The 13745-nt window shown below is 49.3% G+C and overlaps 1 protein-coding gene across 1 annotated transcript in view; it reads left to right on the forward strand.

Annotated features, from left to right (window-relative positions):
• Positions 1 to 13745, forward strand: part of LOC149347332 (fatty acid synthase-like) — an 87881-nt gene that overhangs the window by 60196 nt on the left and 13940 nt on the right. The window contains exons 17-18 of the mRNA XM_089541554.1: positions 4517 to 4720; positions 8192 to 8521. Of these exons, the coding sequence (XP_089397680.1) occupies positions 4517 to 4720; positions 8192 to 8521 (534 nt within the window). The remainder of the gene's footprint in view (positions 1 to 4516; positions 4721 to 8191; positions 8522 to 13745) is intronic.

A 13745-nucleotide genomic window follows, 5' to 3' on the forward strand; every position in this document is an offset into this window, starting at 1 on the left:
CAAATGAGGATATCAATTTTTCCCCGATCTACGAGCGAACTTAACAGCGGTTCGCGAAGAGACAAAATGTAGGTCACGAGGAGGCGAAGCCAGTCTTGCTTAGAACACACGGCTTAGTGCGTCTACGCTCGCGTTTTCCTCGCTTCTAACGGACGGTAAACGACACCCGCTAAAGCGGAAACTAATGACTGCCTCGTTCGCTGTGCTGCGCTTTTCTCTCTCTCTCTACTACCGTGGTAGCTAACGTCTCTGCCTCTTTCACGGTAGACGCGCTTTTCTTTCTCTCTCTACTACCGCGGTAGCTAATGTCTCTGCCTCTTTCGCGGTATACGCGCTTTTCTTTCTCTCTGTACTTTTCTTTCCAGTTTCTACGGGAGCTACAGTACGAGAGCGATTCGCTTTCATAGACTGGCAACTTGTCCTTTTCTTTGCGCTTCGCGCGCCAGTCGCGACGTCCCATAGCGAGTGCGCAACGCTTCCGATGGGACCGTCCTTTCTTGTTCTTTGTCTCAGGCGGTAAGTGAGACCTAGGAGGCTTTAATTTCTCGCGCACCCGTTTGCCTTTCCGCTCGGTGTGTAGTTCGCCTCTACACGGCCTTTTGATTTTACGCCTACGAAGTGGCGTCATTTCGAATCGCGGCTTTCTATCGCGATAACTGTGCTTGGCTGAGCGCTTAGACGGTTTCTTCTTGGCCATTTTCTTGCCCCTGTCACTGCGGCCTCGTACAATCTTTCGCTCTTTGAGCCGTACACGCGCTTTCCTTCCGCTCGCGTGCCGCTTTCTATGGGAGCGCGGTTTCTCCCGTGAATGCAGCGGAAAGCGAGAGCCCGCATGAGAGCACGTGCCTTTGCGCGTCTCGCTCTCTCTGTGCTGGCGGCAAGATTCACACTTGTCCCGCTCCTTAATTTTTCGCCTCCCGGGCAGCGCTCTCCTGAATCTCGGTTTGGTGCCTTGGTGCACTTTTCAGTGCGAATGTTTGCACGATTTCTTTTTGCAGTTTATTCTACTGCCCAGACCTATGTGCCCCGACACACTTATGCGCTTCGCTTTGCGCGATAGTAATGCCTCGCACATTTCTTTAGCTCTGGTTCTGACGCTAGTTTCAGGGCTGACAACGTGACTGACTTTACTGAAGTTATTTTGCCGGCGACGCTGGCGCTTCCGATGGTGGAAACCCGTTTTCGCGCGTTTGCCCATTCTCTCTTTTCGGCGGCGCCTGTCTTTCTGATGCCTGCCTTTCATCTTTCGGCGGCACCACTCTTTCTTTTGCCTGCCTTCCATCGTCTTTCGGTGGCAGCTCTCTCTCTTGAGCTTGCCTTTACTCTCCTTTCGACGGCAGCCCTGTTTCTCTTGTTTCGCTATCACCTTGTGGCGATAGCTCACGTTCCTGAACTGGCGGTGCCTTTCCTTCCGGTTGCAGCTTTTTATCGTGAGCTTTCCTTTCACTTTCGCCTGTGAAAGCACATTCTGCTTCCGTCGCCTAAGTTTCTGCTCTCTGACAACGTCGCTTTGATTGTCAGCTGATTCATATGTGCTACCTAGATCAGGCCTGTCTTTGGCGCCTTTACTAGCCTCCTCCAAACTGCGTTCTTCATTGTCAGCGTCACTGAGTGCGCATTCGTCCTCATCTTTCTCGGACGGGCTGACGTCTACCGCCCCTATGTCGTCTGGGACGTTCTGTTCTCCACTGTCGTCCAGCACCTTAGTTTCTTCAGGCGCAGACGAACCAGTGTTTTCTGTCGACATTACTGCTGACACGCAGCTCTCGTCATGCTCCTGACGCGTTTCAACCAATTTCGGTTGAGGGTCGGCTGTGCACTCAGTCGCGGTGTTCCCGCTACTGCAGCTGCTTTCTGGAATGTCCCAAAGCTCAGAGCAGTGCGAAAGCACGGGACTCGTTTTGCATTCCTCACCAGAGACACTAACGCACAACTCAGCGTCCGCAAACTCTCCATGCGCCTGCTTCCGTTGATCGTAAGTTTCGGGTTTCTGCATCTCTGCTGAACGCGCTGAACAACACGGTGTGCCGTCCTCATCTACTTCGCTTGCGTCGGCGCAAGTGTTTTCACTAATGTCCAGACGGACGTCCTCTCTGCCCTGTTCGGCAACTTCTCCTGCTTTCGACACGCTAGGAGATTCGCTTTCCGGTAACTCCGCCACAATCTCAATGGGCGAGACCTCTGTTAGTGCATCGTCCGATGCTGTGACTACCTTATCCGATGGCATAGAGGTTTTCTCAGTTGGCGAATGCGGAACATCTACCACTGTTACAGCAGCAGTTACATCTGCCACGTACGGACTACCTTCCTCTGTGCCGCACTGGCAGGGCTGCTCCACAGCGACGCATTCTACCTCTGTGTCATGAGCTTCCGACCCTTCAGCATTTTCGAGCCACTCTAAAATGTCGGCTTTAAACTGGTACGGAAAATCGTTAAAGGATGGGGTGCTATTCTCTCGCAGGTACCTTTGGCGAAGGTCCAGCGGTGACACGTTATAACTCGCCAGTAAGAAGCTTTTCAGCTCATCGTAGTCCGCCAAGCCGTCGTCCAACAGGCGCTTGACAACGTCATACGCTTCGCTGGAAAGCAGGGATACCAACTTCTGTGCCCAAACATTCCGCTCAACGCGCTTTCTCTCGCAGACGCGCTCGAACTCCGTCAAATATTTCGCCATATCTTCGGCGATCACGAAGGGCTGCGGCCTGTCTCTCAGCTGATGACCGTTGGTCTTACGCAGAGCGAACAATGTTCTATCTCTCTCATAAAAGATCTCGTGTGCTTCAAGCTCCAGGTCCATCAGTTTCTTAGCGCGAGCATGCCGTTTTATCTCAAGCTGCCTCCGTTTTTCTGCCTCTTCGCGCTCAAGCTGCTTCTGTTTTTCAGCCTCTTCGTGCTCAAGCTGTTTCTGTTTTTCAGCCTCTTCGTGCTCACGGCGTTCTGTGATCTCTTCCCAGGCCTCATTGGCTTCCTCAGCCGTTACCTCCTCTTTCCGCATGATCTCAAGAATCGCATGCTTTCGTTTTGCGGGGCCCAAATCAATGCCCAACTCTTCACAAATTTCGATGAGTTCCTTCACTTTGAAGTTCTCCATCGCGCACAATAACCTCTTGTAGTTTGCCCTTTTCTTAGAATTCCCTTGCCGTTCACTACTATAGCGCTACTAGTACGACACGCGCAAGTAATTCTCTCCAACAACGCCTCGTTTACGCCCTCTGCACCAGCTTTCGTTTCAAAGCGCTCCGACTTGGCTCGAAACAGCAAAGCTCTCTCCAGTGCAACACACAGCCCTACTCTAAACTACAATCACGTGTGCTAGAGCAGTCTGGCGAATTGAGGGGAAAACATCAGGCACTCACCGCGGCGAGGTAGCTGACGCCGGTCGATCCCGCAGCTGCCATCCACTGTTGGGACTGGGAGTCCGAGCCAGGAAACGGTCGAGGCGACGGTGAGTCAAATGAACTTTATGTACAGTATGTACAAGGGCTTTTACATGATACAAGGGCCAAGAGCACCACGGGCTAGCACAAAGAAGAAGAGCGGCCCCGGCGGCGAGCGTAGCTCCGGCGTGATGGCTCTTCTGCTGCCCGTCTGCTGCTCGGGTTCAGCGCGGCTCCGTTTTTATAGCCGCTGGTAACGGTTACGGCAGCCAGCCGTTCAAATCCTCCAATCACTGGCCACCGTTCAAATTAGACCAATGGTCGAGAGCCGGCGAGCGTCGGAGGAGTTCGCACCGACGGAGAGGAGGAGAGGAGGAAGGGTCCGTGTCGGCGCCGCGGCGCCGCGGGGATGAGTCACGCTGCATGTCGCGACTTGTCCGAGAAAGTCTGGGCCTGCTTTGAGCGCCGGCGGGCGCGCAGCGCTGGTTTAGACAGGCCCGCCAGCGAAATAGGAGCTCCGGCACTACAGCCCACACTGCTGCCGCATATTTAAGTCGGGACCTAACACAAGCCTTGTATGCAGTGATTCTGGTACTGACGGGAGAGTTTCTGAGTTTTCTTTTACTAAACCATAACTTTTTTACTGCTGATGAGCAGATGTCAGCTATATGAGTGGACCAAGTAAGTTTGTTAGTGAGGGTTACTCAGAGGTAGTTATAGCTTTCTACTTCTAAAATGGGGTGGTTGTGAAGTATATAACTGTGAAATATGGGCGCTTTTTTTCTTGTGATTCTTAATAATACGGTTTTGTGTGGGTTAATATCCATGCCCCAGCGCTCACACCAGTCTTCAATTGCTAGTACAGTTTTTTGAAGTGACAAGTGGTCAGAATCACTATCTTTTATGCGTGTGCGAGTTTTTAAAATTCGAAACACTGAAAAGCTCTGACTTGCGCACTTTGGGCTTTCCTTTTCTGGTCCGGTTCCTTCACTACATTGTGCACTTCCTTGCCTCTTACCTCGTACATTTAGTGACTAGCCTACTTTATATTGCTGCATCACAGTAAAAATCGCCGTTATTTGTGCACCTGCGACTACCTACACTCCGGACCGTCGTGTTCTTTCATTTGTGCACCGTAGCCACGGGGCTCAAGTTGGACACGGAGTTCGCCTTCGTAGACGTGCAGACATGTGGAGATCTGTCGAGCCTGACGTGGTGGGAGTCTCCGCTTCGCTACGCGCCCTTCTCCTCTTCTGGTGTCCTGTGTGACGTCTACTTCGCGCCGCTCAACTTCCGTGACGTCATGGTGGCTTCCGGAAGAATGCAGCTGCCAATCCGTCAGGGTAAGTACATGCTCTGCGAAAAGAATGTTTCAATGCGTGCTTTTTCTGCAGAGTTAGCATTAAAGGGAAATTGCATAGGTTTTAGAAATCAACGAGCTTAAGAGGGTCGAATGTGTGAAACCCGCAAGTAAAGCATGAGAAGTCTTTTTGGGCTACCGCTTGAAATAGTGAAGTAATCGCCGAGTAAAATCCGGACGCCCTTCAAGCTTCTCCGCAGCGCACAACGCCAAGTGGGGGGCGCATGATGACGTCATCGACGGTATCGGTATATTTCTAACACACACACGCCTGCTTTGAAGGAAAAAAAAAAACCAACGCCATCGAAGGCGAACCCTGCCAAGAGTTGTTTGGCAGCGTCTAACCTGTCTGGGCACGATGTGGCTGACGACAGCGGTAATTTGAAATCGTGCCATCCTTGACGTCACGCTGAGTTTTTTTGCACTCCTCCGGTGCACTGAGGAGAAGCGCAAAATTCAGTCGTCGATTGCGTCACTATTTTAAATGCTAGTGCGAAAAAACTTGGCATGCTTCACCTACAACCTATATAGATTTGAATCCTTGAATATCGGGAAATTCTCAAAAGAGTGCTTTAGTTGCCCTTTAAGATATCGGTGTTCCACCGAAGATATTTGCAATTTTTAAAAATGTGCCTGTAATTCAGCGGTTTTCCGGCAGATCATTGTCAGCAGCGTAGCGCATCAGAATACGTGTCACTAATAAGTTGGTGGAGTAATATTGCGGACTATAACTACGAGGGGCGTTCATTAAAGATCTACCCTGACCCACTTCCTCTGGACGGATGGCAATGAAACTTTACAGATTTATTAGTCCTTCTCTGCATAGGTGCCACCCAGGGACACACACTTCTCCCATCTTTTTATGCTACTGTAAACACCTCGCTTGCAGAAGTCGGCAGGTTGCTCCAAAGGCACATGTTGTGACTTCAAAAATCAGAGTCTCATCATCTGGAAAATGCTTGTCCTTCAAATATTATTACATTGTTGGAAAGAGGTGATAGTCTGATGGCGCGAGGTCGGGTGAATAAGGGGGATGCGGTAGTATTTCAAAGCCGCAGCATAGTGCTTCCATCTGGGCAGCATGTGAGTTGTGAACTGAGGCATTGTCTTGCAGAAGGTGGACACCTTTGGTGAGCATGCGACGTCTCTTGCTTTTGATGGCCTTCCGAAATTTCCGCAGCAGTGAAGCATAATATGCCCCAGTAATCGTGGCACCCTTTTCTAGGAAGTCCATCAAGACTACTCCATGCTGGTCTCAAAAGACTGAGCATGACCTTGCCCGCCCAGGGCTGGGCGCGTGCCTTCTTTGGAGGCGGTGAGTCGAAGTGCTGCTTCCATTGCATCGAATGGACTTTAGTCTCCGGATCAGAGTGATGGACCCAGCTTTAATTCTGTGCAAACAGTCTGTTGAAAAAATCCTCCTGGCTTCCACGGCACGTGGTCAGAAGAGCCTGAGAGCATTCGACTCGTTCCTGCTTTTGGAAAGGTTTGAGCAGCCGGCGAACCCAGTGAGCGGATACCTTACGCATATGAAGATAGTCCTGAATGACTTTTTCCACGAACCCCACACTAATCTTGATATTTTGAGCTTGGTCTCGAACGGTTACGCAGCGGTTTTCCAAAATTGCGGCCTCCACTTGCTGGATGCTGTGTTCATCGATAGCGGAGTGGGGTAGCCCTGCAATCGGAGCTGTTTTCACCGAGTCGAACCACATATGAATTGACGATACCAGTTCTTCACTGCATCAAATGATGGAGAATCCTCCCCATAAACCTCCTTTATCTCATTGAACGTCTCCTTGGAATGCGGTCTTTCAAGTACAGGAACTTGATGACTGTTCTGTATTCCAATGCATCCGTTATCACACTTCACACCACTTCAGCACCTCTAAAAGAAAGACTGTTATTAGTTCAGAGTTGCACATTGCCACCTGACCTATAGTGAGTTAAGTTACTACACATGCCCAGTTTCAGCGTCCTGCAATAAATGGAAGTGAGTCAAGGGAAATCTTTATTGAACGCCCCTTGTATTAGTGTTAGTCTCCTTCATTACGGAGAAGTGCGCAGCCCATCGTAGGAAGTATCCATTTCTATAATTTCGAAAACGCAGTTACCTTCACTGCAATCGGCCCACACATTTTGTCTATCTCGCACTGAAGGGGCTACTTTGCCTGCAAGCGTTTTCAAATGGTTGTAATTGCTCTCGATGTAGTCAGAATTTGCTGGACAAAAGCGCCGTAGGTTACTGCGTTTTCGAAATTCTAAAATCTGGTATGAATACCACGTACTTTGTGCTTATAGGTCTCTCAATAAATAAGTCGACCAACAGAAATAATTAAAACTAATTTTTGTCAGTGTTAGTCAAGCAGCCTTTACTTGGAACGTCTAACCTGCATTGTCGTACATTACACAGCAGACAAGTTGTCCGCAAAAAAGCGGTCTTCTTACTTAGAAAGCCTATTTTTAAGAACTACAGAGCTTCTTAGGCGACTTAGCCGATATGTACTTCTGTGTCTACTACTGTCCACCAGCCATAAAAATATGCGAAAGTGGCAAGCGGGTTTTGATGCTATTAACACGAATTTCCAAGAGGATTTTTTGAAGAAGCAAAGAGAAAGAACCGAAAAGTGTGTTACAGCTCTCGAATACCCGGACAGCTGGTGAGTATTTTGCATATTACAGAATGCTTAAGCAACAAGGAGAGACACGATTTGCTAAACTTTAACTACTAAACGATGATTGCATTTAACATATTTCTTGCACTGTTTCAGGGGGCGAATGGTGTCTTACACAAAATAAACGCCTCCTACAAGGTGCAATAGTTGCTCTTTCTTAGTTTTAGTTCTGGATATGTAACGGGACGAACGAAAAGGCACTAGTTAATAAGGTTTCAAAGTGAAGCAACTTAGAGGATAACCTCATTCAGAGGAAGGGGATAATAGAGGGTGGGGGCGAATGGATTCAAATACACGGCGTTGTGAGCTGAATGGTTTTTCTTCTAGAGAAGACTAAAGAGAACTCACGGTAGTGATATCATGGTTTCACGTAGTAGTGAAGGGCCCTTTAACTTCCTACCGGTGATAGGTGCGCTGCGTCTGGTATATATCTGACGCAGAAAAATGTGTCCCTTTCTTGGCACGAGGAATGGAACAGGACGGGGATGATACTCGTCCCACTTAGTGTAAATTAACTACAGCTACAGCCATCAGTTCTTCGTTTGTTTCGTCCGCGTTCTTTTCAACTGCCCATGTTTTCCAACTTATGTCGTTCACTGGCTCATCAGTAATGGAAGAAAGTGTAATAGTACAGTCCCTGAAGAGACTTGGGAGAGCGTAGAGACGAAACGGTCCCCTGCAAACGCTCTCGTGCAACCGCTCACTGTCGTTCATTTTTCCAGTAGCACTCGCGACGGACATCATGCTTATACTGGCCCCTTTCTGTCCAGTGCGCTCAGTGGAACCGGCTGCATTAGGCAGCCACATCGGCCTGGAGTTTTCGGGCCGAGATCGCAAAGGTCGGCGGGTGATGGGCATCGTTGCATCGCAAGCGATTGCGACAGTGGCGCTGGCTGACCCTCTCTTCCTGTGGGATGTCCCCGAGTCCTGGACCCTGGAGGAGGCCTCTACCATTCCGATCGCCTATTCGACCGCTTACTACGCGCTCCTTGTTCGAGGAAACATGAGACCTGGAGAGTCCATCCTGGTCCACTCTGGCAGCGGAGGAGTCGGACAGGCGGCCATAGGCGTCGCCCTCTCTATGGGCTGCACCGTGTTCACCACTGTCGGTGAGCATACTGGATTGCATTGAAGCCTTATATTTTTAAGGCCTGAAAATGCTCACTAAAGTAAACAAAACCCGTTCAATTCGGTGCCATCGCGGGTGACGACAAGTCGCCCCGAAAGTCTAACAGCACTGCTGTTAATTAATTTTAACAAGACGGACCCAAAGGGAATTTCCTAGTTGCCTTGCGCGTGCTGCTGTTCGTCTCTTGTTTTCTTATAGGTTTCATATCGCGTCTAAAGATGTAAAATTTCAGGACATTTTGAATGCCTTCAAAAATCTTCTTTTTCAGTTTTTTTAATGAAAATTTAGCAATTTTGCAAAAAACGGCAAAAATAGATTTATTTGAGATAATCAACGATCAGTAATAATGACCCAAAGTTCAGGCAAATATGCAGACATAAATGTCACATTTGCGAAAAGAATTTCTTGTTCTATTACACCGAGAATGGAAACATGAAAACTGACCTATAAGTCAATTACTCCACACCGAGCTAGGAGGCACTGTCACTGGGTGCGGCACTACGCCCAACAGCTTGGAGTTAAGTAGGGTAGACAGTTAGGTTCGACTCTACACACGCTTTCGACCGCGTTCTCGTGAAAGCCTGTTGCGAAGCCTTGTATGGGCGTTTCCGAAATTTGGCCACTTTCGTTCGGAGCTGGCGGATGGTGGTATCTGCAGTAGTGGGCAAGCCAGGGGAAGTAGCGGCTGGTTGGTGCAAAGGCTTTGTCACCATGTAAACGGTGCAATGTGCTTCACGGAGTCCCAGACACCTGTCTTGGACCCAATTCCTGCGGGCGTCCTGTACTCTGCTACGTTCGAAATCAGTTTAGCGATGTCCAGTGAATGCTGCCCTTCTTACAGAGATGTCCGCTCAAAGCTGCCCGCAATCTGCACATCGTCCGGATGCTTTCCTCTGTACCTTGCATCCAGCAAATTAGCAGCAGTGTGGACTTGTCGCAAACAAAGCTTTTCGAGGCTCCTGGCAATTTCTTTTGCTGGAATCTGTTCCGCGCTTGTCAGCGCGGAGGTCGCTAAGTTTGCTGCTGCTAGTTCGTTTGTAATGGAATGAAACGCTTGTTGAACGTCAGACAGCAAAGATTTGTCCGACACTCGTGAGGTTATGGCTCACGCAATTGGCGTAATTAGGAGCAGGCAGCTTTGTACGGGCTCCTAGAAACCGTCTTCGTACAAAGCAGCTTCTCGCGCGGACTTGTTTACCTTCAGATCGCTTAATATTATGGTCTGTTGAAGCCTTCCTTGTTTCTCAGGTGGCTTTGAAGTAACAGCGTCAGACCTCCCCACCTAGTTTTGCTCGGAAGCTTTAGATCGAATTTCCGATCTCCCTTTACCGTGTTTTGCTTTATTGTTCCTCCTGCAACGACGCAGCAATTATGTGGGTACGCTTCAGGCACTTTATAACTTGCCTTGCCGCATGCTCGACATCCTGCAATGCCTTTAGCTTCATCATATCGTTCAAAAAGCATGTTTGGACCATGAGCCGCACATCTAATGCATGTGATATGCTCATATTTACTTGTAACAATACCGCAGGCTGCTTGCATGTTGCTGGCGTTGTCTGTGAATAGCGCCACTACTTCATCGCTTCCGAGCGATTCAATCACTTTGCAGACCTTGGCAGCAGCATACAGTGCAGTTTGACGATTTTGGCCTGTTTCAACAAATGAGTAGGAAAATGGCTTTGGCGTAGCCGCAGAGAAATTCATTACTTTCTCACCACGAATTTTCTTCGTCCATCTGTCAAAAGCGTCAGACACGGAGCGTTTATCAAAATTTCCTCAATGTGATGTTTTGCTCGCGTGTACTACGAGTCCTGTAGAGGTCCACTCACAAGGTGTTGAGAAGCCAGAGAATATGATGGGCGAAGCATCCTAGAAGCTTCTCTCCAATGTTCATTCTCAGTCACAGAAAGTGACGCATTCGTCGAGTAGATCGCTCGAGCCAAGGTAGTGTGTATTTGGCTTTGCTGCTCTGAAGTCATGCGGCCTACAAAAGACGCAACACTCTTCATTTTCTTTTATGGCAATGGCTCCTCTTCATCACGTCTAAAGAGTTCCGACTAACTTGTTTCAGTTGATGACTGAGCTGACACACAGTCGGGGTGCTTGGCGTTTGTTTCCTTGCTGCAAGTTTCCTTGATGTCCAGCGGGAATTTCTTGCGCACCAACAGATGCCTCGTCAATTAAACGTGTGGCATTCGGAAATTCACATATATGAAAATATTTATATAAAAATATGGAGTGCACCTTGATTGATACCAAACGTAATTGTAATTTTTGTCAGTGATTTTTATTGGAGTTATTTTGTTTTAGGAGATAAAAAAATGTTTGAAGTTGAGCGTCGCATCGCTATCCTTGGTCGCCTCGTACTGCAACGGCGCTGTAAAACACGACTGCGGTGCCGCTAAAAGTTGTATGCTCTGTTTACACGAGCATACATGACCTGTTTACACGACCTCCACCTTGGGGATATTGCCTCCCAGCCTTTCCCCCTGCCTAACCGGGGAACCCAACAAGGGGTGGTTCTATCACCTTTACTCTTTAACATTGCCCTAGCGCCACTGGCAAAGGCCCTTGCTGCTATCCCAGGGCTCCACACAGCCATATATGCAGATGATATAACCCTCTGGACAACAGGAAGATCCCTAGGAACAGGCCAGGATATCCTGCAATCTGCCATAGACATCACCACCACTCATTTCGCAAACACAGGCCTCCGTTGCTCTCCAAATAAATCGGAAGTCCTGCAGCTGAAACCCCTCCCCAGTGACCCCCCGATTGAACTGCACATGTACGGGAATCCAGTGCCCATTGTGCCTCAGGTGAAGATTCTCGGCCTTCTCATTAACAACACACTCGATGCAACCGTCACCCTTCAGGTCTTGCAGAGAAAGACCAAACAGGTCGCTGCACTTATCAGGCGGGTGGCAGCACGCAATCATGGGCTGTCTAAACGCAAGACCCTCAAAATGACAAATGCACTAATCATTAGCCGCATTACATACCACCTTCCATACCACATACTCACTCAGACAACAGGCAGACATCCTAATACGCACGGCTGTCACCTCTGCCCTACGTCTTCCACGGACGGTTAGCACGAAATGTCTCCTGGCCACTGGTACCCACAATAGAGTGATCGAATTAATAGAGGCTCCACGCACCAACCAATTAGTCCGCCTGAGTCGCACTGAAACAGGACAATGCCTACTGCGACAGCTACGTCTCAATCCATCAATTCCTGCCCCAACAAGTCCTACACCTTACATGATTTCTCTGCGCACTCAGGATCACATATATCAGACGCCCCTACCGCGCAATATGAGTGCTAGTCTCCATCACGGTAGGCGGCAGGCACGAGCGAGCTATTACACCAAAACATACAGCAACCGCTCCGATATCCTTTATGTCGACGCGGCAGAAAATTCTAAAGCAGGATATTTCACGGCAGTGGCAGCCTATCGAGACGGCACAGTGGGGGCCGCCGCCTCTATCCGAACTAATTCGCTTGCAGAGGCGGAAGGAGCCGCCATCGCACTTGCTTTGGCCCACTCCATCATTGACAAAAACATAACCGAAATTTGCACAGGTTCCCAGGCCGCGTACCGCCACTACTTAAAGGGCGTGGCGACGCCGTCAACACACCGTATTCTTACCACGGCCAACTCTCTCGACCGAACGGTTACTCTGTCGTGGGTCCCTGGGCATGCCTCGACCCCGGTAATGAGCGCGTTTATGCGCTGGCCCAAGAACTCTCCTCCCGGACCCCGGAGGATCAGGCACCCAACCCTGCACAAGAAGCCCCACCGGTCCTCTCTACATATCACCAAATCACCACATTTTACAAATTCAGCCGCATGACACTGCCACCACCCCACAGTACCTTGTCGCCCTTATCGAGCGCCACATGGCGACAATTACAGACAGGCTGCTTTATTTCACCCCACCGTTTCTCATGCTTTCACCCCACCTTTCCTCCTGATTGTAACAGCTGTGGCGTGCCAAAATCCACACTTTCCCACTACCTTTGGGAATGTCCTTCCCCAAAAGCAGTATCCCCCATCCCCAATGCCATTCATTCTTCCTCGGAGGCTGCTTTACGGACGGCTCAGCCCGCCGGCCAGAAATGGCTGGTGGATCGGGCTTTACGTGAAGCACAAGCCTGTGGACTCCTGGACGAGTAGGGAACCACCCTGGAAGATTTTTTGTTGTGTGTAATAAAGTTGTTTTCATCCATCCATCCATCCATCCATCCCTCCATCCGTCCGTCCGTCCGTCCGTCCGTCCGTCCGTCCGTCCGTCCGTCCGTCCGTCCGTGCGTCCGTCCGTCCATCCATCCATCCATCCATCCATCCATCCATCCATCCATCCATCCATCCATCCATCCATCCATCCATCCATCCATCCATCCATCCATCCATCGAACACGAACGTATTTCTTGACCATACCCTTGTAGTGCTGCCGTGCCCGGTGGGCGCGTAGGTCCCGAGTGGATAATTGGTATGTGGTTAGTGAGGGTGCTGGTTGTGGCTGACGTGTGCTGCCATTTGGTCGTGCCGCTTAGAGGGGTGTCAGAAAATTTTAGGGTGTCGGCTGAAGCACAGGATACACGTGAAAGTAGGTTACGCTCAGGATTACGCAATAATTGCTCAGAAAGGTGGAAATTTGGGCCAGTTGGTAAGTATTCATGATTTTGCTCACAGTTGATAGTCAGTGCTTGTTAGTGTCACTGTTTCGTTTCGTGTCTCGTTCTTGTTGCGCTGTGAGCAAAATTATGAATTGCTCAGAATGTGGGGCCAAGCGAAACCCATAATGGTAGCTCTCAGCGCACTGATTTACAACTGCGAAATAAACGGGAACTAGTCAGGCGACAACATCCTTGTAGTGATAACCCGCCACCACGACGACAGAGCTAGGGCGGAAAGGTAACGAAAAAAAAACAAGGATTCACACATGAAATTGCCGCAAATTAGCCATTTTTGCGTAGTTAACAGCAGTACAATCTAAACATGTGACGTAACAGGTGGTAACGACTAAACTTCTAGAGGTGTATTTCTCAGAACAGATCTGGAAACGCTTCTTCAAAACGGAACGACTGCTGAATTTTCGGGTGCGTCCCAAGAGAGTCGCATACATAGGTTCCATACGTATGACACAGTGTGTTAGTGCACCATCGGAGCCAAGAACAGAAAACGCAGAGAGGAAT

Source organism: Amblyomma mixtum, chromosome 4, assembly GCF_055824585.1.
Source record: "Amblyomma mixtum isolate Tamu chromosome 4, ASM5582458v1, whole genome shotgun sequence".
NCBI lineage: Eukaryota > Metazoa > Arthropoda > Arachnida > Ixodida > Ixodidae > Amblyomma > Amblyomma mixtum.